Below are 22,287 nucleotides of genomic sequence, written 5' to 3'. Positions count from 1 at the left end.
AACTGAACTTATAAATTATAATATTTGACTTTTCCACCAACATTCTCTAGTTTATGCTGGTAAACACTGCAGTATTGTATTTGGTTGGCCTACTCTATAGATGGAGTATGATCCAGTGCGCTTATATTCTGTGTTTCTACGGAGACAAAGTGCTCCAACAGCTGACCAAACACTACCTGACACAAAGACTCTCCTTTGCATTGAATTTGCACTGCGTCCTCTGTTTTTACTAAACCTTTAAAGGGTGCATTATTAAGTACTTTAAAGTGTACTGAAGTCAAGTCAGGAAAAGAACAAATGGTATGTTTGATAATCCATTATTATGCTGATTATTGTCATTACAGACCGTTTGACATAAAAAGATAACCACCACCCCTTTATTGGGTCCAGAGATTTAAATAGTCTGAGCACGGATTCAAATGTTCTATAAACTAGCATATTAAAGATCGTAAGAAAAGATGAAGATGAAAACAACTGTCAGCTGACTGTGGTTATTTGATCTGGTCTCAAAGGTGAGCCACCACCCGCCCATCTCCGCCTGCCACTGTGAGTCAAAGAACTTCACCTTCTGGCAAGGTGGGTATCAAACCTCATTAGTGAGAGCTTTTTCTCACGGGGACAGCGGCTTTGAAACAGAACCAGCCAGCCTCATTGAGCCTGTTTCTTTTTCTTTCTTTTTTTTCTTTAAGAAGAAATGCAAAGCGGCGACTCGTCACGACTTTCTTGTTCACTTGACTTTTTTTTTTTTACACTGATGTGCTTCACAGATATGAGATGGAAAAACAAGTTTTGGGGGAAATCGATGGAGATTTTGCCAATTGGGACCGTTAATCTCATGATTCCAAGGTAACTGATGCTTTTGGTTATTAAACCTAAAGCCAGGCATTCAATCATGTTAGCAACTGGTCCATAATGCTGAATTCATGTCATATCACAGTTGATAGAATCGTCTGGTTTGGTTTGGAAATATCATTCTTGTGAAGTTGCTGATCAATATTACAGATATTTCTGACTTTTTGTAAAAGTATGTAGAATTTTGAAACACAATTGACTCATTAGAGTTGACAACAAATTAAAACAACAAAATCTATTGAAGTAAAATAACCAATTTTAAAAACTAGTACAAAAAACCACAGTAATGCCAGTAATTGTAGTTCTCCACCTCTGTGAATAAGCTGCTTAAAATACAAGTAGATTTTCTATGAATGTATGTATAAATATAAAGACAACTAAAACAGTGAATAAATCTATTCAGATGTCTCGGGTGACGGAAAAAGAAGACTGTTGTGCATGCTAGGTTGATAAGTCGTGATTATGTATTTCCAGGTTTGGAGATCACTACGAATGGAACAAAGTCACCACATGTGTACACAACATCCTCAGCGGTCGACGGTGGATCGAACACTACGGGGAGATCACGATCAGAAACACAAAGAGCAGCGCTTGTCTCTGCAAACTCACCTTCGTCAAGGTGAAACATCTACACCGCAATCATTCTGCATCGAGCTCCCATTTGATGGGACCTGGGCCTATTTAGCAAAAGGGGTAACCACGATGCATTTTGTCTTTCAGGGAAACTACTGGAGTTCCAATGTGAATGAGGTTCAAGGATTCGTGATGGATCAAGAAGGGAAAGTGATCAACAGGCTCTTTGGGAAATGGCACGAAGGTCTTTACTGTGGGGTCCCGCCTTCTGCTAAATGTGTCTGGAGGCCGGGTAGGTCCTGCTTCTTCATCCATTGGAGGTTTGAGGGGACTTTTTTGGATAGTTCTCAGTAGTGGTACAACAGGCTACATTTGGATTTGAACTGAATATTTTGTCCTGAAACTCGTCTGTGGATGTGAAAGGAAGCCGAGTTAGAAATGAGAAGTGAGAGGAAGATTTTGACCTTTCTGTTCGCGTGTCTTTCCGCTTCAGGCTCCATGCCCACAGACTATGAGCTGTACTACGGCTTCACCAGGTTTGCGATTGAACTGAATGAACTCTGCCCTGATTTGAAAGACGTCCTGCCTCGTACAGATGCTCGATTCAGGCCCGATCAAAGGTACGACTTCACTAGGATTAAAAAGTTCAAACCGATTTCTCACAGACAGGAGAGAAAATTCATTCAGCAGTTTGGACTGATGCGTCCTGCTTAAGAAGCTGAGCTCATTTGCTCAGGTGTTCTCTGGCTGTTTTACTGTCTAAAGTGATGTTTGGGTCACACAGGAACCTGGAGGAGGGGAACCTGGAGATGGCTTCGTCAGAGAAGCAGCGCATTGAGGATCTGCAGAGAACTCGGAGGAAGTGGAAAGAGGAGAACGAGATTAAACAGGAGCCCCGCTTCTTCAAGTAAACCACTAACTGAATGTGTGAAACTGTGTGTTTACAGAAAGACAGGCTGTACCTTCATCCTCTAAATCCAATATGCGAAACAATGTTGACTCGGTTGCAGTTTATATCATGGATTTAATTGAATCCCATTGCTTTCAGTTTATCAGTCACAAACTGTCTCTTCTGTCTTTTCCTGCAGGAAAGTAGTTGATTCCAATCACAGAGAGAGATGGGTCTCGAACAACACATACTGGGAGCTGCGCAAAAACCCCGGCTTCATCAACATGGAGCCTCAAGCGAACCTGTGGTAACACATAGGGGAACAACTGCGTCGGATACATCAGACAAAGAAAGCCGTTACCTATGCACAACGAGGTGTTGGGAGAAACATGTTAACGATATGACGTCTGTGTGCATGGAGCTCAAAGACGGGTCTGACAGCCAGAAACACTGTTAAGGTTTTGTGGCGCTGTCACAAGGTCATCCATCTATGGAAACATCCTGAAGGATCGCCTTCATTGTGCTTGTGGAAGCTGGGTTGTCAGGACAACAATGGTACCACTCCTATGTAGATCTTCCTCAGCTCCTTTTGACTTTTGATTATTTCCTTGCCTTAAAAAGACGCCGGAACAAGTCACACGATTTAGAGCTTTTTAGTCAAAGCCATTTGATTTCTGACAGCAGTTTGTGTTAGATTAGTCTCTAAAGTAGACGTTTTGATTACCTACGATACAGTGCATGTTTAGAGAGCAGCTCCACCGGCATTAAGCCGCATTTATTATGTCATCAATTACTATAGAAATTACTAAAAAAAAAAAGAGAGATATTTTTATAAAATATCTTTGACTCAGAATTGAGTGAAATAGCATTATGTGTAATAGCAGATTTTATTTATTTTTGCCTTTTAATAATGTTGGATCTGAGATAGCAGTGCTCTCTCGGGGAAACCGCTCATTTCAAATGAATCTGGGCTGCAGGAAAGGAAGTGCTGTGTCCAATAGGTGGATTTTTTTTTAAAAGAATACTTTCAAACTCAAGCACTCAGAGTGGAAGGAGAGGTGGGATGAAGATGAAAATCCCATTGCATTGTTTTGGACACGTGATGCAGGACACACCTACAACCTTTTCAGATGTTTAGATTTTTTTATTTTCAGAGCATCCACCCAGATCGGTCACCGTGTCCAGCTTCCCCTCACGATGGAATTATGTGTAAATAGAGGAAGACCCTCAGCAGCCCTGCCATACTGTCTAATTTTAAACATTGTTACATGAAACCAGCTCCTCTGACTCACATGGTTACATAAATACACACACACACACACACGACTCCCTCCATATATAGTGGGCACACACTGAGTCTGAATGAATGTGAAGCAGAAATGACTTTAGTGTCAGTGAAGGAGGAAGTCACTGGAGACTGAATCTAATTGGTGGTCTAAGGAAAGATTGTATAGTAAATTGTACAGCTTCAAAGTCCTGCTAAGACTCTGTCATGATTTTTCTTGAGTAAGAGATAAACAGTCACATCCCATAAGTACAAGGCAAAACACAAATCCAAATATGGAAGATACCATTATTTTTTAAATACCAGGAAGTGGTACTCAATTTAACTTTTTCCAAATTATAATTTATTCCAATCAAAGTGTACCAAAGTTTTAAACTTTGTCTTTGCGCTGACAAATAACCAAAAGATTGGACCATAAACTAATGTGTAAGAAAGAAAAGTAACAGCCATATAGTACTTCTGGTTATTAATTAGCTAAATTATTCCTTATCATCTAAACTGGAATACGCTTCCTTTGGACTGATAATGAATCTGTTCAGTAAGACTGCACTTCCATGAGTCACTCATTTAGGCGAGATTACATTTTGAAACACAGGAGCCACCTACAGGTTGTAACCTGTAAGTGCAGTTTCAGGACACTGACGGTTGTGCGTCACAAGAAATGTGAAAACCAAACAAGTCAGTGCAGAAAAACTGAAGTGTACTGAAAGGATGATGAGTTTGATTCCTCAGAGACTTTACTGCTATAATCACTTATATTTATGCAGTTTGTCTTTTTATTGCAAAGCTGATTAGCTTTAATCTTTTTTTTTTTTAACTTGTGTCCCCATGATATGTTACATACTCACAAAAATAACCCCTCCCCCCCCAAAAAAAACAACATGGTATCCTCCTCATTCAGTCAGGACTGCAGGGCGAGGACACCAGGGGACAAAAACAGTGAATATAAATATTCATCTTGTGTGCACTGTTCATATGGTACTGTAGATTACAAACCAAAAAGATATTAGTGCTTTGCATCCATACCCTTTTGTTTTTAATGTACTATTGTTATTCGAGCCCCACTCAATGCTTCAAATCAGCATCCGTTTCACTTGCTGTGCCTTAATGCATTTACTAATGCCTCTCAAACACACCACTGATTAGAACCCGCCATGCTGAGAACTCGTACAACGCACATCATCCAGTCTCCACACGCCTGCAGATGATAACTATATCAAAAAAAAAAAAAAAAAAGATTTCAGGATGTAGCAGAGGTTAAAATGTCTTGGCTTAAGATTTTGATGGAGATGTCTTTGACTTATGAAGAGGGGGGGAAAAAAGGTTTATTTGACAGTAAAATGCTTGCAGTGTAAAAGATGTGCACTGATCTGCTTCTCCAACATCACTCCAACATGTAAATACAGCACACTTAGAAGATAGGTCACTACTAGAAAAGCTGGCTCCGATACTTCCTCCCACATGAGTTTAACAACAATGAATCACAACAGCTGCGTACGGAGGTCGAGCCGAGGCTTTGCTTAGAGTTTTATCAGTCAGACTGAAGTAGTGGTAAAAATAAACAAAAACAAAAAAAAACCTCCTCATGCTTTCTTCATCCATTGTTCTGCCTGCATGTCTAGACAACTTAGCCTGCCAATGAATGTTGCAGATGCCTTAAAAAAAAATTTAAAAAAAAAAAAAAAGTTTTTCTTTCTCCTAATTGGGCTCGTGTAGTTTTTTTGTTTTTTTGGTTTTGATTTCCGGACTGACATGCATCACTAAGCACTGTGTCAGCCCAATTATTTCAGATCTTTTCCGAACGGAGACCTTCTAAAGTGCAATTTTAACAAAGTACATATCTTTCCATGAACACTGTACACTGCTGCTATATAGTGCTTGTTCTAATAAAACTGTAAAACTCTACTAATGACGAGTGTGTGGTTATTGTGGAGAAGACGAGGCTGTTAAAAAAAATCTGTGTCATCAACATGAGACTTCCCTTTAAACAAGACTGTCAGGAAAACGTTTAAGTCAATAAATATAATGAAAGCAGAAAGAGGCTTTATCTACCTCTATCTGAAACACAACTGAACACATTTTTCTTTAAAGGGGCTTTTGCAGACAGAATTACATGTAATAAATTACTGAGATGTCCATCAAAAATCTGACAAATGAGCTATATTATTTCTTATTTACCCCAACGTTTTGTGTTACTAGAAGATGGTTTAAAGAGATCGCAGTTTAGTCTTCTTTGGCTGCACTAGTAATGGACATTATACAACAGTCAGTTCCCACCAAGCAATCTGATTGGACAAGAGGTGTTCCATGTCTGACGATATGGGTTGTTTGGGGATGACATTATGCCGTTATCCTCACTAAAACCTTTACATTATTTCATTTTATTTAATTGTTTTTATTCGTCCGTGAATCTCAATCCGGATTTTTAATTTTTTTTTTAAATCTACTGCTTCTTTAACTGTTGTACAGTATGAAATCAATATCACACGATGCTGTCACCACTATCGATCAGCACTATCTGTGATTCTCTTCACTGAATCACAGCAGTGCTCATCTTCAGTTCATCATCACTCCCTCTCGTGTATTGCCACTGAAAACCAAGGTCTACTTCGAGACTCGTCAGACTGTAAAGAAACTGACTTCACCTGACAACCACGAGTTGTACTTACAGGAAAAATGTGACGATGCTTAGTACAGACACAGGCTGTGAAATGCAGGCATGTTGATTTATAGAAAATGGTTCTAATTTAAATCACGATGTACTGTAAGTGAAAATGAAAAAGCAGTTCAAATCAATGCGTGTTTCTTTGAATATATTTCTTCCATCCTGTTGGGAGTATTGACGTGTTTCTCGCGTCTCATTTACCCACATTATTCACGAGTGAATGAAGCAGTACACAGTCCCTGATGTAATTACCTTTCTGCTAATACAGCAGGATGAATTGATGGCTGTCAGACGGTCAGCTCCCACGACATTTCATTCAATAACACTGCAAAGGGCTCCTGAAGGCACCGCTGCAATCGGTTCTCTCCACACCGTCAGACTGTTTCATGACCATTAACAGAAACAAACACCCGTTGACATTTATTGATACGGTTTATTTTCCTGCTTTTATTCACAGGCTCTTGCTGCTTTCCATCTTGGTTCACTTCATACAGCAGAGTTCCTTTATTAAATTCAGCTACTATGAGGCACACTGCAAAACATGGCAACAGAGCGGCGGGGTGTGGATATAAAATTGCAAGTTTGATCTATTTGGAGAGTCCAACAGATAAGGACAGCAGGAGACTGCATGACGGAAGTTGGAAGAGTGGATGTGGGAAAAATAAATATTAAGTTAAAAATAATCTCAGTGTTTCAAATAATTTCTATTTCAGGCGACTTTTGTTCAATTTAAAATTGTGAAGAACGGAAGATATCCATGAAGTTGATTAAAAGTTTAAGATCTTCTATTCCCTCTCAGAGTCAGTTTGCTGCTGCCTGGATAAACTAAGTGGAATAAAAGAGTAAATTAAATCGGCTGGAATCTAAAACAAAGCACACCCTCGTTTATCAAACAAAGAGGCGGAGAATTCTTCACAGCAAACAGACAAACATTTAAAGAGCTGAGCTCAAACTATGCACATCAAAGATTCAGGAGGAGCTGCTTCATAATGCGGAGTGATGGGCTTCCTCTTTCAGTGACACTCGTGCTAGCTTGAATATTTCATTATTTATAATAATAAATGATGGTGTGACCTGGAAACAAATAGTGGTTGTATTTGCTTCATAGTTGTGTGTATGGTTTGTCTCTTCACATGTAAAGCTGCCTGATTCAAGTGAATAATACTGCTGTGAGCATGATCCACTTTGTGATAGACATTATTAAAAAAATATACCTTAACCTCTTATCAGCCACGGACAGGAAGACGAGTTTGGAGATCTTCTACAGCCTTGACGTCAGCTGTTCTATGTGACGGTTTAGGTGAAGCAGAGGTGGCTTGTTCTGACTTTCTCTCTTTTTTTTTTACTTGATGGAGGCCATGATCTTGATGTACTGGAGCGCGCTGTGTGCCGCGTCATTGTGGGCATTGCTACAGGAAATGCCTGTGCCATGACAAACAGTGACGGGGGAGGTGGACAGCTCTGCCAGGCACTGATACTGTCCGTTCACCGTCAGCTCATCTAATTAAAACAAACAAAAAAAACAATGTTTCATTTACAACTTCGCATGACCATTAAATACATGCGGTTTTTCTTTGGGTGCTTTCCATCCAGCTTAAAATATGTCCTCTTGTCTGTTGAGATCTGTTATTATTGAGGATGCTCCAATACATTCAAACTTTCGGCTTGTGTTGATTTTGGCGACCCCTGTGGACGAAACAGTGAATCTCATATTTTGTCAAAACGTAAAACTATTTTTATTTTATTTTTTTACGATTATCTCATCCTTCTTTTATCAACAGCTACATGTATCACTCTTTAATAACATTTTATGTGGATATTGAAGAAAATGTGCAACATTTCAAAGAAAAATCTGTATTTATTCTTTGTTCTGCTTAAAGTACATCTTAAAACGTCAGAGGAAATAAAGGGCTAATTGTACCTCCTGTCATTATCGTTATGGGACTCTGGTAGGCTAGCAGTCAGTGCGTGCACCAAACAATCGAAGGCTTGAGTCTTCCAAGCAGACAGCAAGGTTTGAAATCTGACCTGTGGCTCATTCCTGAGTGTCGTTCCCCACTTTCTGTCTGTCTCCCCCATTTCTGACACAAACCACTGTCCTGACTCTCTGATAAAGGCAACAAGCGCCCAAAAATAAACCTGATTATAACTGATGTGTGGCGTATTCACTCTTTTTTTTTTTTGGTAATAAATACACGTTTGTATTTGTTTTTTTCCATCACACTGGAATAGATCTATGATCATTTTTATAACACGGTCAGACGTTTTCCCTTGGAACAAATGAGAGATGTGAGCGACCAGAAGCTGAATGGAAAGCAGCCTGCGATGATGAGTGTGTTTGCTCACCGATGTCAAAGTATGTGACCTCAAAGCCCTGCTCCTTGGACAACTCCAACATCATCTGAATGTAGTCAGTGTTAGGAATGCTCAGCGGGTTTCTTCTCAGCAGAGTGATCTTCTCTGCTTGCGAATTTCGTACGTTCTCAAATCGAACACTGGACTGAGGACTCTAAAAAAACAAAAAGCGAAATAGATCAAATCTTTACATGTTTCAAAGACTTTGAAAATCAGAAATGTTTCAGCTGCCTGTGAGAACTATCCGACATACCCATGTGATTTCAGAACAGCCTGACAGACTTTGTAGCTTTGCCACCATGTTCTCTGCAGCCGCCTTCTTTGCTGCCTTTTTGGAATTCCCAACAGCTGTCAAAATAGATGGCAGATAGTCAGAGCGAGATGAATATCAGGAAGGTGATCTGATTCACATAGTTTTTAGAAATACACTCATACCTTTCTCAGTCAGAGACTCCATTCGACAGGTAACAGTGAATTCTCTCTTGTGTGGAGGACCAGCCTCCTTTAAAACTGTGTATTCAGGAAGACGCCATCCTCTCTGCAAAGCTAACTCCTGACAAACAGTAGAGGATACATGAAGACAAAAGAAAGCGGACAGGGAAAAATATATGACACTAACTGGCGATATAATAAGCTAAATATTTCAAAACAGCTAAACATGTCTACACAATGGAAATAAGCCTGATCTACTTGTGGTTATTTTAGTCAACCTGTAAATAAATCTTCAAATACAGGAAACACATGCGATGTACACACCTGCAGCACCCCCACAGAGTTAGGATGGTTGTTTGTTTCTACTGCCACACCGTTACTCTCAGACTTCACGGGAACGTTCCTGTTGGGATATAGAGGAAAGACTTTAAAGCTTTTACCACAGCTGCAGCAGATTAACACTCACTAACAGACCGTAAACTATCAGGTTGTTGTTTTTTCTTTACTGAGGACATTGCCTATCTGCACACTATTTTCTTTGTGATGTCAGATGTAAAAAATAATAATAATAATAATTAGCACAATATTTAAAAGTACATATTTAAAAATGTGTTAGTTTGACCTCACAAAAGTCTTGTTAAATCAAAATTTATAAAAAAAAAAAAAAAAAATCTGAAAAAAAAAATGAGAAAAATGTCTTTATTCAACATTATTTCAGCTCTACTCACACTTCTCCAGCATCTACATTGAGAATCTTCAGGGCAGCCTCTGCAGCCTGGTGTTTCGCAGCCTTTTTACTGGGACCCTGACCTGAAACAAAACAAGCACAGCAACCACCCTCACTTCACCTCGGCTTCAAAGAAAACACTGCAGGAATATACTTGCTGTTGTGCAACAATTCAAAGGTGATGAATGGCAGGTTGCAGGATGAGGTGGTCTCTCTGAATTATCAGCATTTTTTTTTTCCTTTTTCTTTTTAAGCTGAAATACTTTTTCCAGGGACAGGCAGCTATCAAAGCGGGGAGGGGGGGGGGGGGGGGCAGTAACTTACCTGTGCAGGTGACATCTGCGATTTTCACACTGAAGATGAAGCTGGGCTGGTGAGCCTCTCCTTCCGCCTTCTCCATCACATACACAGGAAGGTTCCCACTTTTGGTGCCATGTTCATGCAGGATTTGTATTGGTGTCTTTGCAGAGTTGGTCTTCTGCGCTGTATTTTCATCCATACTGTGTTTATTGAACATACAGTAAATCATGACCATGTTAACTGTTGCTGCTTAACTGATGTTTGTTTTTCTGATGTCAACAAAGGGACTCTAACTGCACTTATGGACACAAAGTTAAAATGCTTATTGAGGGTCTACAAAACAAAAGATCAAGAAAATTAAGCCCATTATTTCTGCTATAGCTTACTTCATACTGTGTTATACTTATACTTATATTTCTGCTATGGTTTACATCTCATACGATGAAATATATATTTTATACTTCTTCAATAGTTTACATTTCATACTGTGCTATGTTTATATTTTATGTTTTTACAATAATATACATTTCATTGTGCAAATATTTATTTTATATTTCCGCAATAGCCATTCATAATTTATTATGCTGCTACAAGTCCTACCATACACAGCCCATCTTACCTTAACCAGTTACTTTTTTATATTCTTTTATTGTCTTTCTTTTTAACTGTCTGCACTTTAAGGTGGAGCCAATCATTTCGTTTTACAATTGTATTATGACAATAAAGGCATTTTATTCTAATATTAAACGTTAATCTTAAAAACACTCGGCAGCTGATTATTGCATCTCTTAAGTTTCACTTTCAGTTTCTTTCTTTGTAATGTGTCATCTAACTTGATAAACTTTTCAGACTTTCACATTATTCTCTTTATTATCCCTTTCTCTCAATATTTCAAAAAACAAATCGTTGCATGAAATCGTTGCACACTTTTAGCATGTCACTGTGAAAGGTAATAAAGGAGAAGTGAAGCCTCTCACCTGGGCTCAGAGAGGGACTGTGCTGCAGGTGATGGAGAGACCTCTTCAGACATGTTTACAATGCTGCTGCTGCTGTTCTTTACCAGCTGCCTTGACAAGCTACTGGAAGTAACTGAGATTTCTCAGACACCGCTTTGAAACAATATATTTCTCGGCATCAAGTTTTGGTTATCATGAATGATATGAACGGCCTAAAAAGGCGAAATATTCTTCATTGGACACTGGTCAGGGAAATTACCGAGTTGACATCATATCAACATCCGGGTTATCAACGCCGGGTCAAGTAATAGCAAAGCGTTGACACCATAATGTGTTCTGCCACCCAGTGGTGATTTCATTGAACTGTCGACCTAATGTAGTTCAGTCATTTTAAGCCAAAATCTGTGTGCAATAGAAGCAAACTTAAGTGATTTTGTATCCTCAATATGTCCTGAGTAAGGGATAAAAATCCCAAAAGAAACCCAATAGGGGAAAGTTTTGAAAAAGACCAAATATACCCAATCCATACATCTATTCATTATTATTTTTTATTGTTTGTTAACATAAACAAACAGGGCATAATCATACATAAGTGCTAATCTGCATAAATACCACAACAGATCTAAACATTGGGTACAGCCAGTTGAAAATGTCTTTTTTGAATTTTGTTGACATCTTGGAGATCAGTTATTCATTCAACTTAACAGTCACTAAGCTGTCACTCAGGCAAGAAAGATTTCATTTTGTTTTTCCTACATGGATAATTCAACCCACATTAATAAAACAGTCTAGAGAGTGGGTGACACCCACAAACATACATATTTACTTACTTTACACTAAAAAATGATCATAGCGTTGTGGAGAAATGTAAAGCCACCTATCATACAACAATGGAGGGAAAAATTAAAAAGTGTTTATCTAAAGGTGAGCACAACAACCCGACTCTAACTACAGACCATACCAGAATACCAAAGTTGCCAAGATAGGTTAAGACCACAAATTCATATCTTCACTTGAGGGGCGCTGGAACGGTACATTCTACATGTAATGGGTGTTGGACTGATGTAGTGGAGGATATACAAAACAGAAGTTTGTGAGTTGCCTGCGATTGACTAGGTAAAAGATAACTGTTCTTGTTTTGTTTTGTTTTTACTCTTGCTGTATGACCCATATTTTGTTTGTACCTGTAAATGTATTGATTGATATATGATAATAAGGCTACTTTAAAATAAAAATCCAGATAAAAACATCACAAACTTTGCTTATCCCGTGCACATGCACCACACAAAACAAAGACATGGCAGTGAAATTTTTAAAATTTCCAGGTAATACTAGTCCTGTGCAAATTGGGCTTTAGAATACACCTGGTATTATAGAAAAACATGAAAGAATCATTTGTTGTGCAAGTTCATCAAAGTGGCATCAGTCACTGGATATGAAGGAGGCTGGGAGGAGAGGTTTTGGGGATTGGAAAGACCACTTTCTTCCGAAGTGTAAAGGAAGGTTGAGGCATCTGCTTTTTCTGGCCTGAGTCGTCAGTCTTTTTGCTCACATCTGCATTAATCTTTGTCATGATAGTCATGAGGTCATTTTCCCTGGAACAAACAACAATACAGTTTTATGTATCACAGCAACTGGAGTTGTTCAATGAAAACACAATGACACAACAAAAACTGTCCATTTCAAGTAAAAGTCCTGCTTGTATATTTTGTTTAATCTAAGCATGGCATAGAGGTTTAAGTAACATGATGTACCTGAATAAAATAAAATGGATAAAGTAGGACTGACAGTGTATAATACAATGCCACCCCAAAAAAATCACATCATTTAACCATATTGGATTTTTTGCTTCACTTACTTCGGCACCATTTGGAGGAGGTTTTGGCACAATGCCTGAATGAACCATGTGCCATTTTTCCTCTCTCTGTAAGACACAGAAAAAGGCACAGTGGCCATGGCCAGCAGGTAATCTGCTTCAGATGGGATGGAGTCTTTAACGACAGGGTTGGGACCATCCGCCTGGATGTAGACAGGCTCCTGCTGGTTAGTGCCCTGGCAGGCCTGGATGAAAAACAGCTTAGGTTTTTCTGCCAAAGAGGGGCACTTTAACCCATTGAAAGGTTCCTTTAGTTCCTTCAGAGCTACGGTGAGTCCGTCCACACCATACACGCCATCCTGCTCGCCGTGGCTTAGTATGCAGCACACCAGACAGTCCATGTCCTGGTGGTCTTTTTTTCCATGGTCCTGAACCACATCCAGCATCTTTTGTCTATCACAGTCCCTCTCGATCACTACGTGAAACCCAAGCCACTCAAACACTTTCACCAAGCACCCTGGAAGCACACAGGTGTATATGAAATTTTGCACCAGTTGAGACACATCAAGGTAAGAAACCATGCACCAATCTAATCAGACATTTTCAAACAAAAGTTAACCTTCATCCCTCATGGTTCCCTCTCGCATCTGGAGGCCTTGTTTGGATTTAGAGAAGTCGTTGTTGTTTATAATCAAACAGAATCCTCTCTTTTCTGCAGTCATGGGATATGATCCCACGTCCTACAGATAATGAGCAAAAATATATTTGTAATACAGATTTGATTATCAATGGTAATTAAGTGTAATCCTTACACTTCTGCTTCAAAAATGACACACACCTCCGTGTTTATAATTGTAGTCTGTTGAGAGGAGTTTAGGTCTCCATGAGATGCCAATATTACAGAAGCATCGCTTTTCACTGTAGGACAGAAGGACATAAAAAACTGTTATTTAATAGAGAGGGACAAAAGTTATGCTGAATGGTTAAAAGGTCTGACGTGTCAAAAATAGGGTAAGACAGAAAGTTACAATTGGAGGAGGATCTGCGTCTGTTAATGCTTAATTTGCTCAGTGCATGTGGAAGAGCTTCATCTACAACCTCCGGCACATTCTGGAAATCTAGAAATATTGAGAGAAGAAAGCTAAGTATTAATCTCAGACAACGCATTTAAACAGGTTCATAAGGTGACAGTTAAAGAGTAGGACTCACCCACAGAGGTGGGTGAGTCCTTCAGGGAACACAGATGATGTTTTGTTTTTTAAAATAAAGATGCTCAACACAATTGGAAAAAATACACACAATTAATATGAATAACTGTACTGTTGGACATTGCAAATAGACATGTTAGCTGTTTGGATGGTATAAAATAATGGTATCTTAAATAGGGGAAACAAATCCATTGATTACGTTTTTCAACCATGTGTCCCTTAATTATTAAGGCCTGACATCAGTGTTATGAAGAAAAAAATAAGTTATGTGATGGACTTTAGCTTTTACAAATATTTCACATATGATTTATTATTATATGATTTATTTATTCCACTAAAGATATTTATGCAAAAAAATAAATCCTCCCATTATACCTTTCAAAAAATGATATGTCATGAACTGCTTGCCTATTTGAGACGTATTAAAACATTATTACACAACATGATGATAAACAGACTGTGTGTAAAATATTTGAACATTTTTCTCAAATTCACCAAGCTGAAAGTAAAAAACATGTTTATATCGGATGTTAAATGATGTCTTTCCCCTTACCTGAATATTCTGTTGACATTCTCCTCTTAGGATGGGAAAATTGAGGGTGCTGATTTATAACATACACAAAAAAAGACTTTTAAGCAACAACAAAAAAGGCAAGTGGAGATATTTTATGGCAACTCAGAGAGATTTCAAGCAACATAAAAGAATGTACCTGGTTCTGGTTTGGCTCAAGGGGGACAGACATAGATCTGGGTCGGCCTGTTTCTTGAGTGACATGGCTGCTGTAAGGTGCTGCCATTAAAAAAAACAGACACACAATATCAATGTGATGTACACACATTTTACTTCAAACACTGTTTAAGCTATAATATATTATAAATGCTTGGTTAGATGTACTATGGAACGGTGAGTCTCCACTGTAATGTCAATTACAACCCAACTTATTCAACGTTAAGACCCTGCTGCCCTCTTCTGTCCTGTTTCTTTGTTACGGTTACATTTGTGTCCCTTTGTTGTATTTATAATTCAATGTTTTTATTTGCTGTGAGAGGTTTCACTGGCTTACTCTGCTGTTCTTTGTACTTTTTGACCTTTTCAGTCAATATGGGACAGCATGACTGAAGCAACTCCTCCATTAGGTTTAGATTGGTGTTGTTTATGAGGTCCATGTGCTCCATCTCCAGGAAAACCTCCAGTGTAGTCTGACAAGTTCAGCAGAAGTATTTTAACAGAAGAAGAAAGCACACGCAGGTTTACAATTAATTTCAAGAATTCTATTTCTATTTCTAAACAAAGCATGGTAAAGCAATGTATCTTCTATACTGTAACAATACCATCTCACGCTTACCTTAAAAAAATGTCTTTAATACATTAAAAGTAAAACAGCCACTGATTACAAGCCACTGCACTCACCACATTGTCCTCCAGTTTTCTTCGAGGTAGCTTTCCAATCAACAAGAATTTCATGTCTTTCAAGTTATCATCAGTTAGTTCTTCAGACAGGTTGTAGAGCAGCTTCCTGTTAATAAAGAAATATAGATTCATATCTATATAATGACCATTTATTATTATGTTTTTATAGTTTATTATTGTCTATAGAAATATCTGATCCTTGTTTTTTCCAGTCTAAAATATGTTCACCTCACCATGTGTGTTTGATGGAGATCATATACATTCTTTTCTTTTTTTTTAGATATTTCTTTGCCTTTATAAGATGGAGGATGGACCCGAACCCATGGCTGCTGTGCTGAGACAGTTACCTCTGTACACGTAAGCGTGCCAAAACTACCAGGCTATCGGCGCCCCCATATTATTGTATACATACTAATACAATACTTTGATTGAATTAATTGTTTGAAAATACAACTGATATCATTTGGATTATTTTGTAATTGTTACATGTTAAGACGAAACCTTTTATTAAAAATATGTGATTCCAATTCCTCAAATGTAAATATCTGCTGTTTTTTTAATTCTTTTATGGAGGTGAATCAGACATCTGCATGGATAGACTGTGAAATCAATGTGGACGCTCCACCTGTAAGAAGAGATGGTTGTAGATGCTTGGTCAGTGAGGCTGAGCTCTCGGATCAGACGAGGGCGTTGGATGATGGTGAGAAGCTCGGTCAGCAGGTGTGGTTTCTCAGCAGAAAGGAGGTCTTGTTCCACCATGCTCGAGAAGAGCTCACTGGCTGACTCCACTGAGCTCAACTTTCGGCCCAGGTGGTCGGTGCAAAGAAACGCTAAAGATTTCAACTCTTCCTTCGACAGGGCATTTCCTACAGCCAATAGCAGCTTTTGGAAATCCATTTTTTTAGCACTAATAACAAGATACAAGACACAATTAGATACTTGACTTCTCTATTTCAGATCTGTCTGATGTCTGCTTGTGTTTGATCAAACCAACTATTGCTATGTCTGTGGCAATCTTGCACAGCCTTCTCAAGGAGGGTTTATTAGGTCAATTCCTTTCTTCAACATTTTGCAATAGTGTGTTTTGTACATGTATAGCCAAAGTTACACAATAAAAGGGTGAATGTTATGAAAACAGACACACAACGTTAATGATACAAAAGGTGTCTGAATATGACCAGTGGCATAATCTCAACAGTCTGACATAAAGCACCACGATTATCCAAACGCTAAACCTACACCTAACTCACTGTTCGCAAAATACTTAATATTTCTGCTTCATTCAACTCGGTTGACATACTTTTAAGGTGTGTTGTGAACTGTAATCGTATTGACTGTAAATATTTAGATTGTTACCTGTAAGGAGTTTTCAGCTGGTGTAGGTTATAGACTACACTGTCCACTTCACCTACAGATGATTTTAGACTATGTCTTTTTATGTCGGCATATACATTAGGCTATGACTCGAACTTTCTAGATACTTTGTACTTACTGTTAAATTACGTTTACAAAGGAGGAAGTATAAATCGAAAATAAGAGAGGGCCGGCGCGCGTTGTGGGAAAACAACTCCTATTGGAGCGCGTCAACGAAGACACGCCTATAACTTTGTGACGCACATGACCTTTTATGGGTACAAACGCAGAAAGGCCTGTCGCTGGCTGTGAAAACAGAAACTTTAGAGTCAATTTCCCGTTGATATATAAAAAGTCAACTACATCATTAAAATTATATAGCAGCTTAATCATTAAAACAGTCACATTACGTTTTATTCTGAATCACAATCAACAAAATAAAGTCTATATAGCTTTTACCAGGGAAGGACTAAAGCTTATGAGGGCAGGGAACATTTAAAAAGGGCACCTGCTTAACACAGTAGGGGAGAAGATTGTCCTAAAGGAGCAATATGTAAGTGATACTGTAGAGGTGAAAATGGGCACTGTCCAAATTCAACACATTGGGGAGAGATGAATTGTTTCATTGTAAGGGGTATTTCTAACATTTCATCTATTCCTTGAGGGAGTCATCCCAAAAGGATCAATAAAGTTCAGTCTAAGTCTATTTTGTCACATTTTCAAGACATTGTATTTTATGTGTGCCTAAAGGGACTATAACTGTCATTGCATTGTGCTTTACTGTGTTAAAAAAAAGACACTTATACCTCAGCAGTAGCATCTATAAATACATAAGGCTATTGATGGACTTCTTTTTTACATACTTACACATTGTTTATATTATTGTGTTAACATACTTCTATTTTTATGAGCTAGCCATCAGGTTTGCATTAATTTAAGATGTTGCATATTCTGGAAAATATTTGTGATCACACTGAAAAAAACTGGGCACAAATGTATTTTAATACACATTTTATGACCAAAAATCTGAATCTATAGTTGATTTGTATATAGAACAAAAAAATATAAATCCATGATACATTCATTTATTACAGTTATAAACAAACAAACAGGTAATCTTTCAATCATTTCTCAAACAGCTACCTGAAGTAAAAAAAGAAAAAAGAAAAAAAGAAAAGAAAGTGAAAAATTCCAGTTTCTCAGTTGGAAAAATGTTACACAACATGATCAAATTCCGTAATATTTGTGGGAGTGTGTGTTTGATTTGGGTTTGGTCTTCAGGGTCTTGATGTGTCCTCTACACCTCACTCTGACACTGAGCCACGCCCAAGAGTTTGATCCAAAACTGTTGAATCTAAAGGACTCTGAAAAGGATGTGCACAAACACACACACACAGAAAGAGAGAGAGAGGGAAAGAGAGACAAACACAGGCCAACACAAACGGAGAATAAATCAGTTTGGTACAAAACTGATGACAGGTTTAGCATTTTTTCTAAGTCCTCTTATTTTTAATTCAAAGAGCTCACAGGATTCTCGGTTCTCAGTTAACCTGCTCTCAGGTGTCTTATGATTCAAACCTGATCTGAAACCCTTATTTTTTTTAAAGTCAGGTTTCCAACATCACACTTCAATCAGAGGCAGTTGCATCTTCCATCTGCACCTCACTTCCTCCATTGTTGAGGAAATTGGCTGCTATTATCAATAGTGGTGCAACCTTTTTGTATCTGTAATAGTCTACAACTAAGACAAACGCTACATGGAGTAAATCCTCATCAACAGTAGGTGAATTAGTTACTCATATAATCTACTTAGGTAAAAGCAGAAAGCAGACATATTGTTACATGTGAAAGTCATGCATTTAATATGCTTGAGTAAATTGTAAATTGTTGGCACCAATTAACACTTAAAGCTTCAAAGGGCGAGGTTGCAGAATGACAAATAAAGAATATTGTATTGAATTATAAAAATGTGAAAAAAATAACAGGCCATTTAGTATAGCAGCTGATTAAGGTCCTTTCATCATTTTACATCTGCTGGAGTTTGTGAATTTTACCCCCAAATGATTAATAGACTTTAATATAAATGAACATTTTGTGTAGATTATTTTATAACATGCCCACAATCTGTAAAGCACAGCAATGATTAAAAAAAAAAAACCTAAAGAGAACAAAGTCAAACATTGACAGTATTTTACCTGGGTAATTGTATCTTTGTCTTTTTGTTATTGGCTTCAGCATACATACATACATACATTAAATTAAATTAAATTAAATTCGTTGTTTACAAGTTAAAATGCAGTGAGTTCAAATGTTTTGTGTCTTTTATTAGTAACCTACAAAATAAGGCCATAAGACTGCAGGTATTTAAGAGGGTCTACACAAGTTCTATAAAAGTTTGTAAAATGTCCTAGGCTATATAAGCTGTGTTGTCTATAAAAAAGGAAACACCTTGGACATGTGGATCATGACAATGTCTAAATATTGGGTAAAAAAAAAAGAAGCCTAATTTAAAAAATATCTATTCTGTAAAACCATGAGTATTACAAGAAAATAATACTAGTGTCACAACAGAACTACTTCTTATTCATGAGACTTATCTAATGTAGCATTTAACAAGTCTGTTTCTGACAATGATAGCAAAAATGATCCAGTAGTTCAATATAATGTGATTGTGTTTATGTCTACTGGACACTTACTGTCAGTAATAAGAGAGTGTACCGCTGTCACGTGTCTCCGCCCCAGGCCGTGACTCCTGGACAGCACGCAGTCCAGATAAAGGTCCCAGAAGACACGAGCCAGGTCCCAGAACAGCGCCGTGTGTTTGTTGTTGTCTGACGCCCTGAGGGTCACCATCAGGTCCCAGAAAGCAGGAACCGTGTCAGCAATCTTCGGGGAGCGCATCTTCAGCAGCAGAGCCGAAGAGGAGTCCCAGCACTGCGGGTTCGCCTGGGGGGCCGTTAAGGGGTCCACCTGTGCCAGCTTATGGCCCTGCAGTGGGACGGCACGCGCGCAACTCAGCACAAACACTATAACCACGTGTAAGTTGAGGAGTACAGGGGCCATCTGTAGAGGACACAACACAGGCCAGCTGTTTCTACTATTGACCATTCAGTAAATCAGGTATTGATTTGGCAAAATAAGGTATAGGCCTAACTTGAATAAAGTTCAATTAACCCAAAGTAAATGCATCCGGATGCAATGAAAGACCCAGCTCCATTATAAAGGCAAAAAACAACGACAATCTGAACACAACTATCCCTACATTCAACAAGTTTTGCACAAAAGAAGCACGGTATCATTAAACTGAAAAAGCAACATATAAAGAATAGGTTAAAGAAAAAGCATTATTAAAGAGCAAGGAGATTACTTCGATGATAAATTGTACTTACCACTAAAGCTTGGCCGACATACAAGACGGTGTAGATTGAAGTTTGGTATAATATGTGTTGGGTCCTAATTGACGTCAGTGCCTCCCTCCTTTGCGAGTTTTAGCCGACATCTTCTCACGCCAATAATGCACAAGTAACCTTTCAATTCCTTCCAATAGCATTCTTTAAAATACTTGTGATCATATGCAGGTGACTGCCTTAGTTACAGGATATACTGTGGACTATAATGTAATGTGTCTGTTGACCAGCATGATTGTCTCATTACTTAAAACTAATCTTGAATAAGTCAAAGGTGCAACATTTGCATGTGCAAAATTATCTGATAAATTGGCCATATAAATTGTATAGATATGTTATCCTTGTAAGGCTCATAAGAGAGCTGTATCGTTTAAAGTAGGAAGTTTATTATCAAATTTAATATTGTGAAAAATTGAGTGAATTAGTGAATCTTTGGTACCTAAAATTGGATAATGGTCAACAAAAGACTCTGAATCTTACTTCATAACCATCTATTACAACCACTTGTGAAAATGTTTGACCATGCCTTTGGTTAACTTGATCTAAGGAAAGGCTCCGGATTTTTACCCCATAGTTACAAAATAAAAATACTATGGCAATGCAGACTATGTTTTTTTTTTTTTTAATTAATTTTAGTGTTTTGAAAAAAATCTAATAATTAATGTGTTGATTATTTTCTCACTAAGTTGGTTGATAAATTCTTCAAGGAAACATAAAATAGTCAAGAAAATATAAGCAATGTGAGAAACTTGAGTGGTTTGGCTGCCTGTAAAAACAAGCTCATTCTTGAACTGGTGTTTAAGGGAGTGCCTACGTTTATGTGCTTTTACTGAAATGTCACATGCATACCTCAAACGTAATTTTGCGCAGTGAGGGGCCAACACTAAATGTACTGGGTGAGGTTCTTACTTAGTCATTCATCCTTCTGATAATGCAAAGAAGCAGACTTTAAGACAATTTCCGCTGCTAGGCCTAAATTATAAATTATATTTCACATTTCAACACAAAATGTGACGTTTGGCAGGAAGAGAGGCTGGAGGACAACATTTAGTACAATTAAATGGGAATCATTGTGTTATGAGTATGTGCGTTATGAAAGAAAAGCAGGTCTACCCACATATATATTTCTCCATCCTTATCCTGTCTCACAATTCAGCAAATCTTAACCTAGCTGTTAGACTTTTGCTCCATTGGTACTTTTAGTGGCAGAAGTTATATCATATATTTATTCAGGTTTTCTGTCGTCAACTAGCTTAGATAAGCTGGCTGTCACTTGTCACTCTCAACAAAAAGCCAAATTGGCCTTTTCATTGCCAATGGGATAACAGTAAGATTAGCGTCAAACCTGGAAACAGGCTTAAAATGCTAGAAAAGGTCTTAAAGGAAGAGTCAGTAGTTTTTTTCCTTAAAATAATACTTTGTACAAAAGTTACAGCTAAATCATCACCTATGGGACTCCATGTGGTGGTGCCTGTGCCTGCAAAGACCCCATCTCTCTTGGATGTTCCTGGTGGGGAGCTGGTGTGTGTCCCAGCCAATGACAACGAGCAGGTGAGTTTAAGAGTGGATACAACTCAGGGATTGGATGCAATTCAAATTGGCGGACATGGATGTAGCAGCATATAAAAGACAGTATAATCATTGTAAGGTGAAATGCCAAAAGGATCAAGGGTGAACCATGGGTTGTCTATTTTGTATATCTGGTGCTTTTTTTTCACATCATATCCAGTCTTAATTTCTGCCATTGTTTTGTTTCCTGCCTTCTATCTCAACACACCTGTCTTATCTGCTTCTAGATGGACCTGCATCTACCCCTTTGTTTCCACCTGCTCTCTGCCTTTTTGTCATTGTCTATTTTGTGTGTTCAATAATTCCAGCCTTATTTTCATTGTGTTGTCTTGTAATGTTTTGAACTTTGTGCGGGTCTTGTTGGATTTTTCGGTATTGTTTTTTTCTCTCTGAGTATGACCTGTAAAGACAGTTTTTTTGTGTGTCCTAGACTCTCTTAATTGTCTGGTTAAGAGTCTGGTTTTGAATTGTTACAGTCCATGAGAACAA

At 38.1% G+C, this 22,287-nt stretch overlaps 4 protein-coding genes across 7 annotated transcripts in view; 1 reads left to right on the top strand and 3 right to left on the bottom strand.

Annotated features, from left to right (window-relative positions):
• Positions 1-5,504, top strand: part of osbpl6 (oxysterol binding protein-like 6) — a 32,904-nt gene extending 27,400 nt beyond the window's left edge. For all 4 annotated transcript variants that reach the window (XM_079357535.1, XM_079357537.1, XM_079357536.1 and 1 more), the window contains 7 exons: positions 513-576; positions 768-846; positions 1,327-1,471; positions 1,573-1,717; positions 1,919-2,045; positions 2,210-2,332; positions 2,514-5,504. In XM_079357535.1, coding sequence (XP_079213661.1) covers positions 513-576; positions 768-846; positions 1,327-1,471; positions 1,573-1,717; positions 1,919-2,045; positions 2,210-2,332; positions 2,514-2,625 — 795 coding nt within the window. In that variant the 3' untranslated portion in view covers positions 2,626-5,504. The remainder of the gene's footprint in view (positions 1-512; positions 577-767; positions 847-1,326; positions 1,472-1,572; positions 1,718-1,918; positions 2,046-2,209; positions 2,333-2,513) is intronic.
• A 1,155-nt stretch (positions 5,505-6,659) lies between these two features.
• Positions 6,660-11,333, bottom strand: prkra (protein kinase, interferon-inducible double stranded RNA dependent activator). The gene is made up of 8 exons (XM_079357428.1): positions 11,056-11,333; positions 10,103-10,278; positions 9,780-9,861; positions 9,376-9,454; positions 9,055-9,172; positions 8,873-8,967; positions 8,611-8,773; positions 6,660-7,764 (listed from the first exon to the last, which is right to left on the bottom strand). Exons 1-8 carry the CDS (start codon positions 11,106-11,108, stop codon positions 7,607-7,609), a joined length of 924 nt encoding a protein of 307 aa, XP_079213554.1. The 5' UTR covers positions 11,109-11,333; the 3' UTR covers positions 6,660-7,606.
• A 671-nt stretch (positions 11,334-12,004) lies between these two features.
• Positions 12,005-16,861, bottom strand: casp10 (caspase 10, apoptosis-related cysteine peptidase). Its single transcript, XM_079357972.1, has 11 exons — positions 16,826-16,861; positions 16,095-16,376; positions 15,470-15,575; positions 15,123-15,258; positions 14,769-14,848; positions 14,591-14,660; positions 13,879-13,968; positions 13,689-13,768; positions 13,470-13,590; positions 12,893-13,367; positions 12,005-12,629 (listed from the first exon to the last, which is right to left on the bottom strand). Exons 2-11 carry the CDS (start codon positions 16,364-16,366, stop codon positions 12,461-12,463), a joined length of 1,599 nt encoding a protein of 532 aa, XP_079214098.1. The 5' UTR covers positions 16,367-16,376; positions 16,826-16,861; the 3' UTR covers positions 12,005-12,460.
• Positions 16,862-17,891: 1,030 nt separating this feature from the next.
• On the bottom strand, positions 17,892-20,461 carry LOC306832615 (protein FAM237A-like). The gene is made up of 3 exons (XM_079357434.1): positions 20,212-20,461; positions 19,519-19,885; positions 17,892-18,186 (listed from the first exon to the last, which is right to left on the bottom strand). The coding sequence occupies exons 2-3, from the start codon at positions 19,883-19,885 to the stop codon at positions 18,050-18,052; spliced, it is 504 nt and encodes a 167-aa protein (XP_079213560.1). The 5' UTR covers positions 20,212-20,461; the 3' UTR covers positions 17,892-18,049.
• Between the last annotated feature and the right edge of the window lie 1,826 nt (positions 20,462-22,287).

The sequence above is a fragment of the Symphodus melops genome (assembly GCF_947650265.1).
Source record: "Symphodus melops genome assembly, chromosome: 12".
In the NCBI taxonomy this organism is placed as follows: Eukaryota; Metazoa; Chordata; class Actinopteri; order Labriformes; family Labridae; genus Symphodus; species Symphodus melops.
Note: the sequence above shows the minus strand (reverse complement) of the source record. Positions and strands in the feature narration are given on the sequence as shown.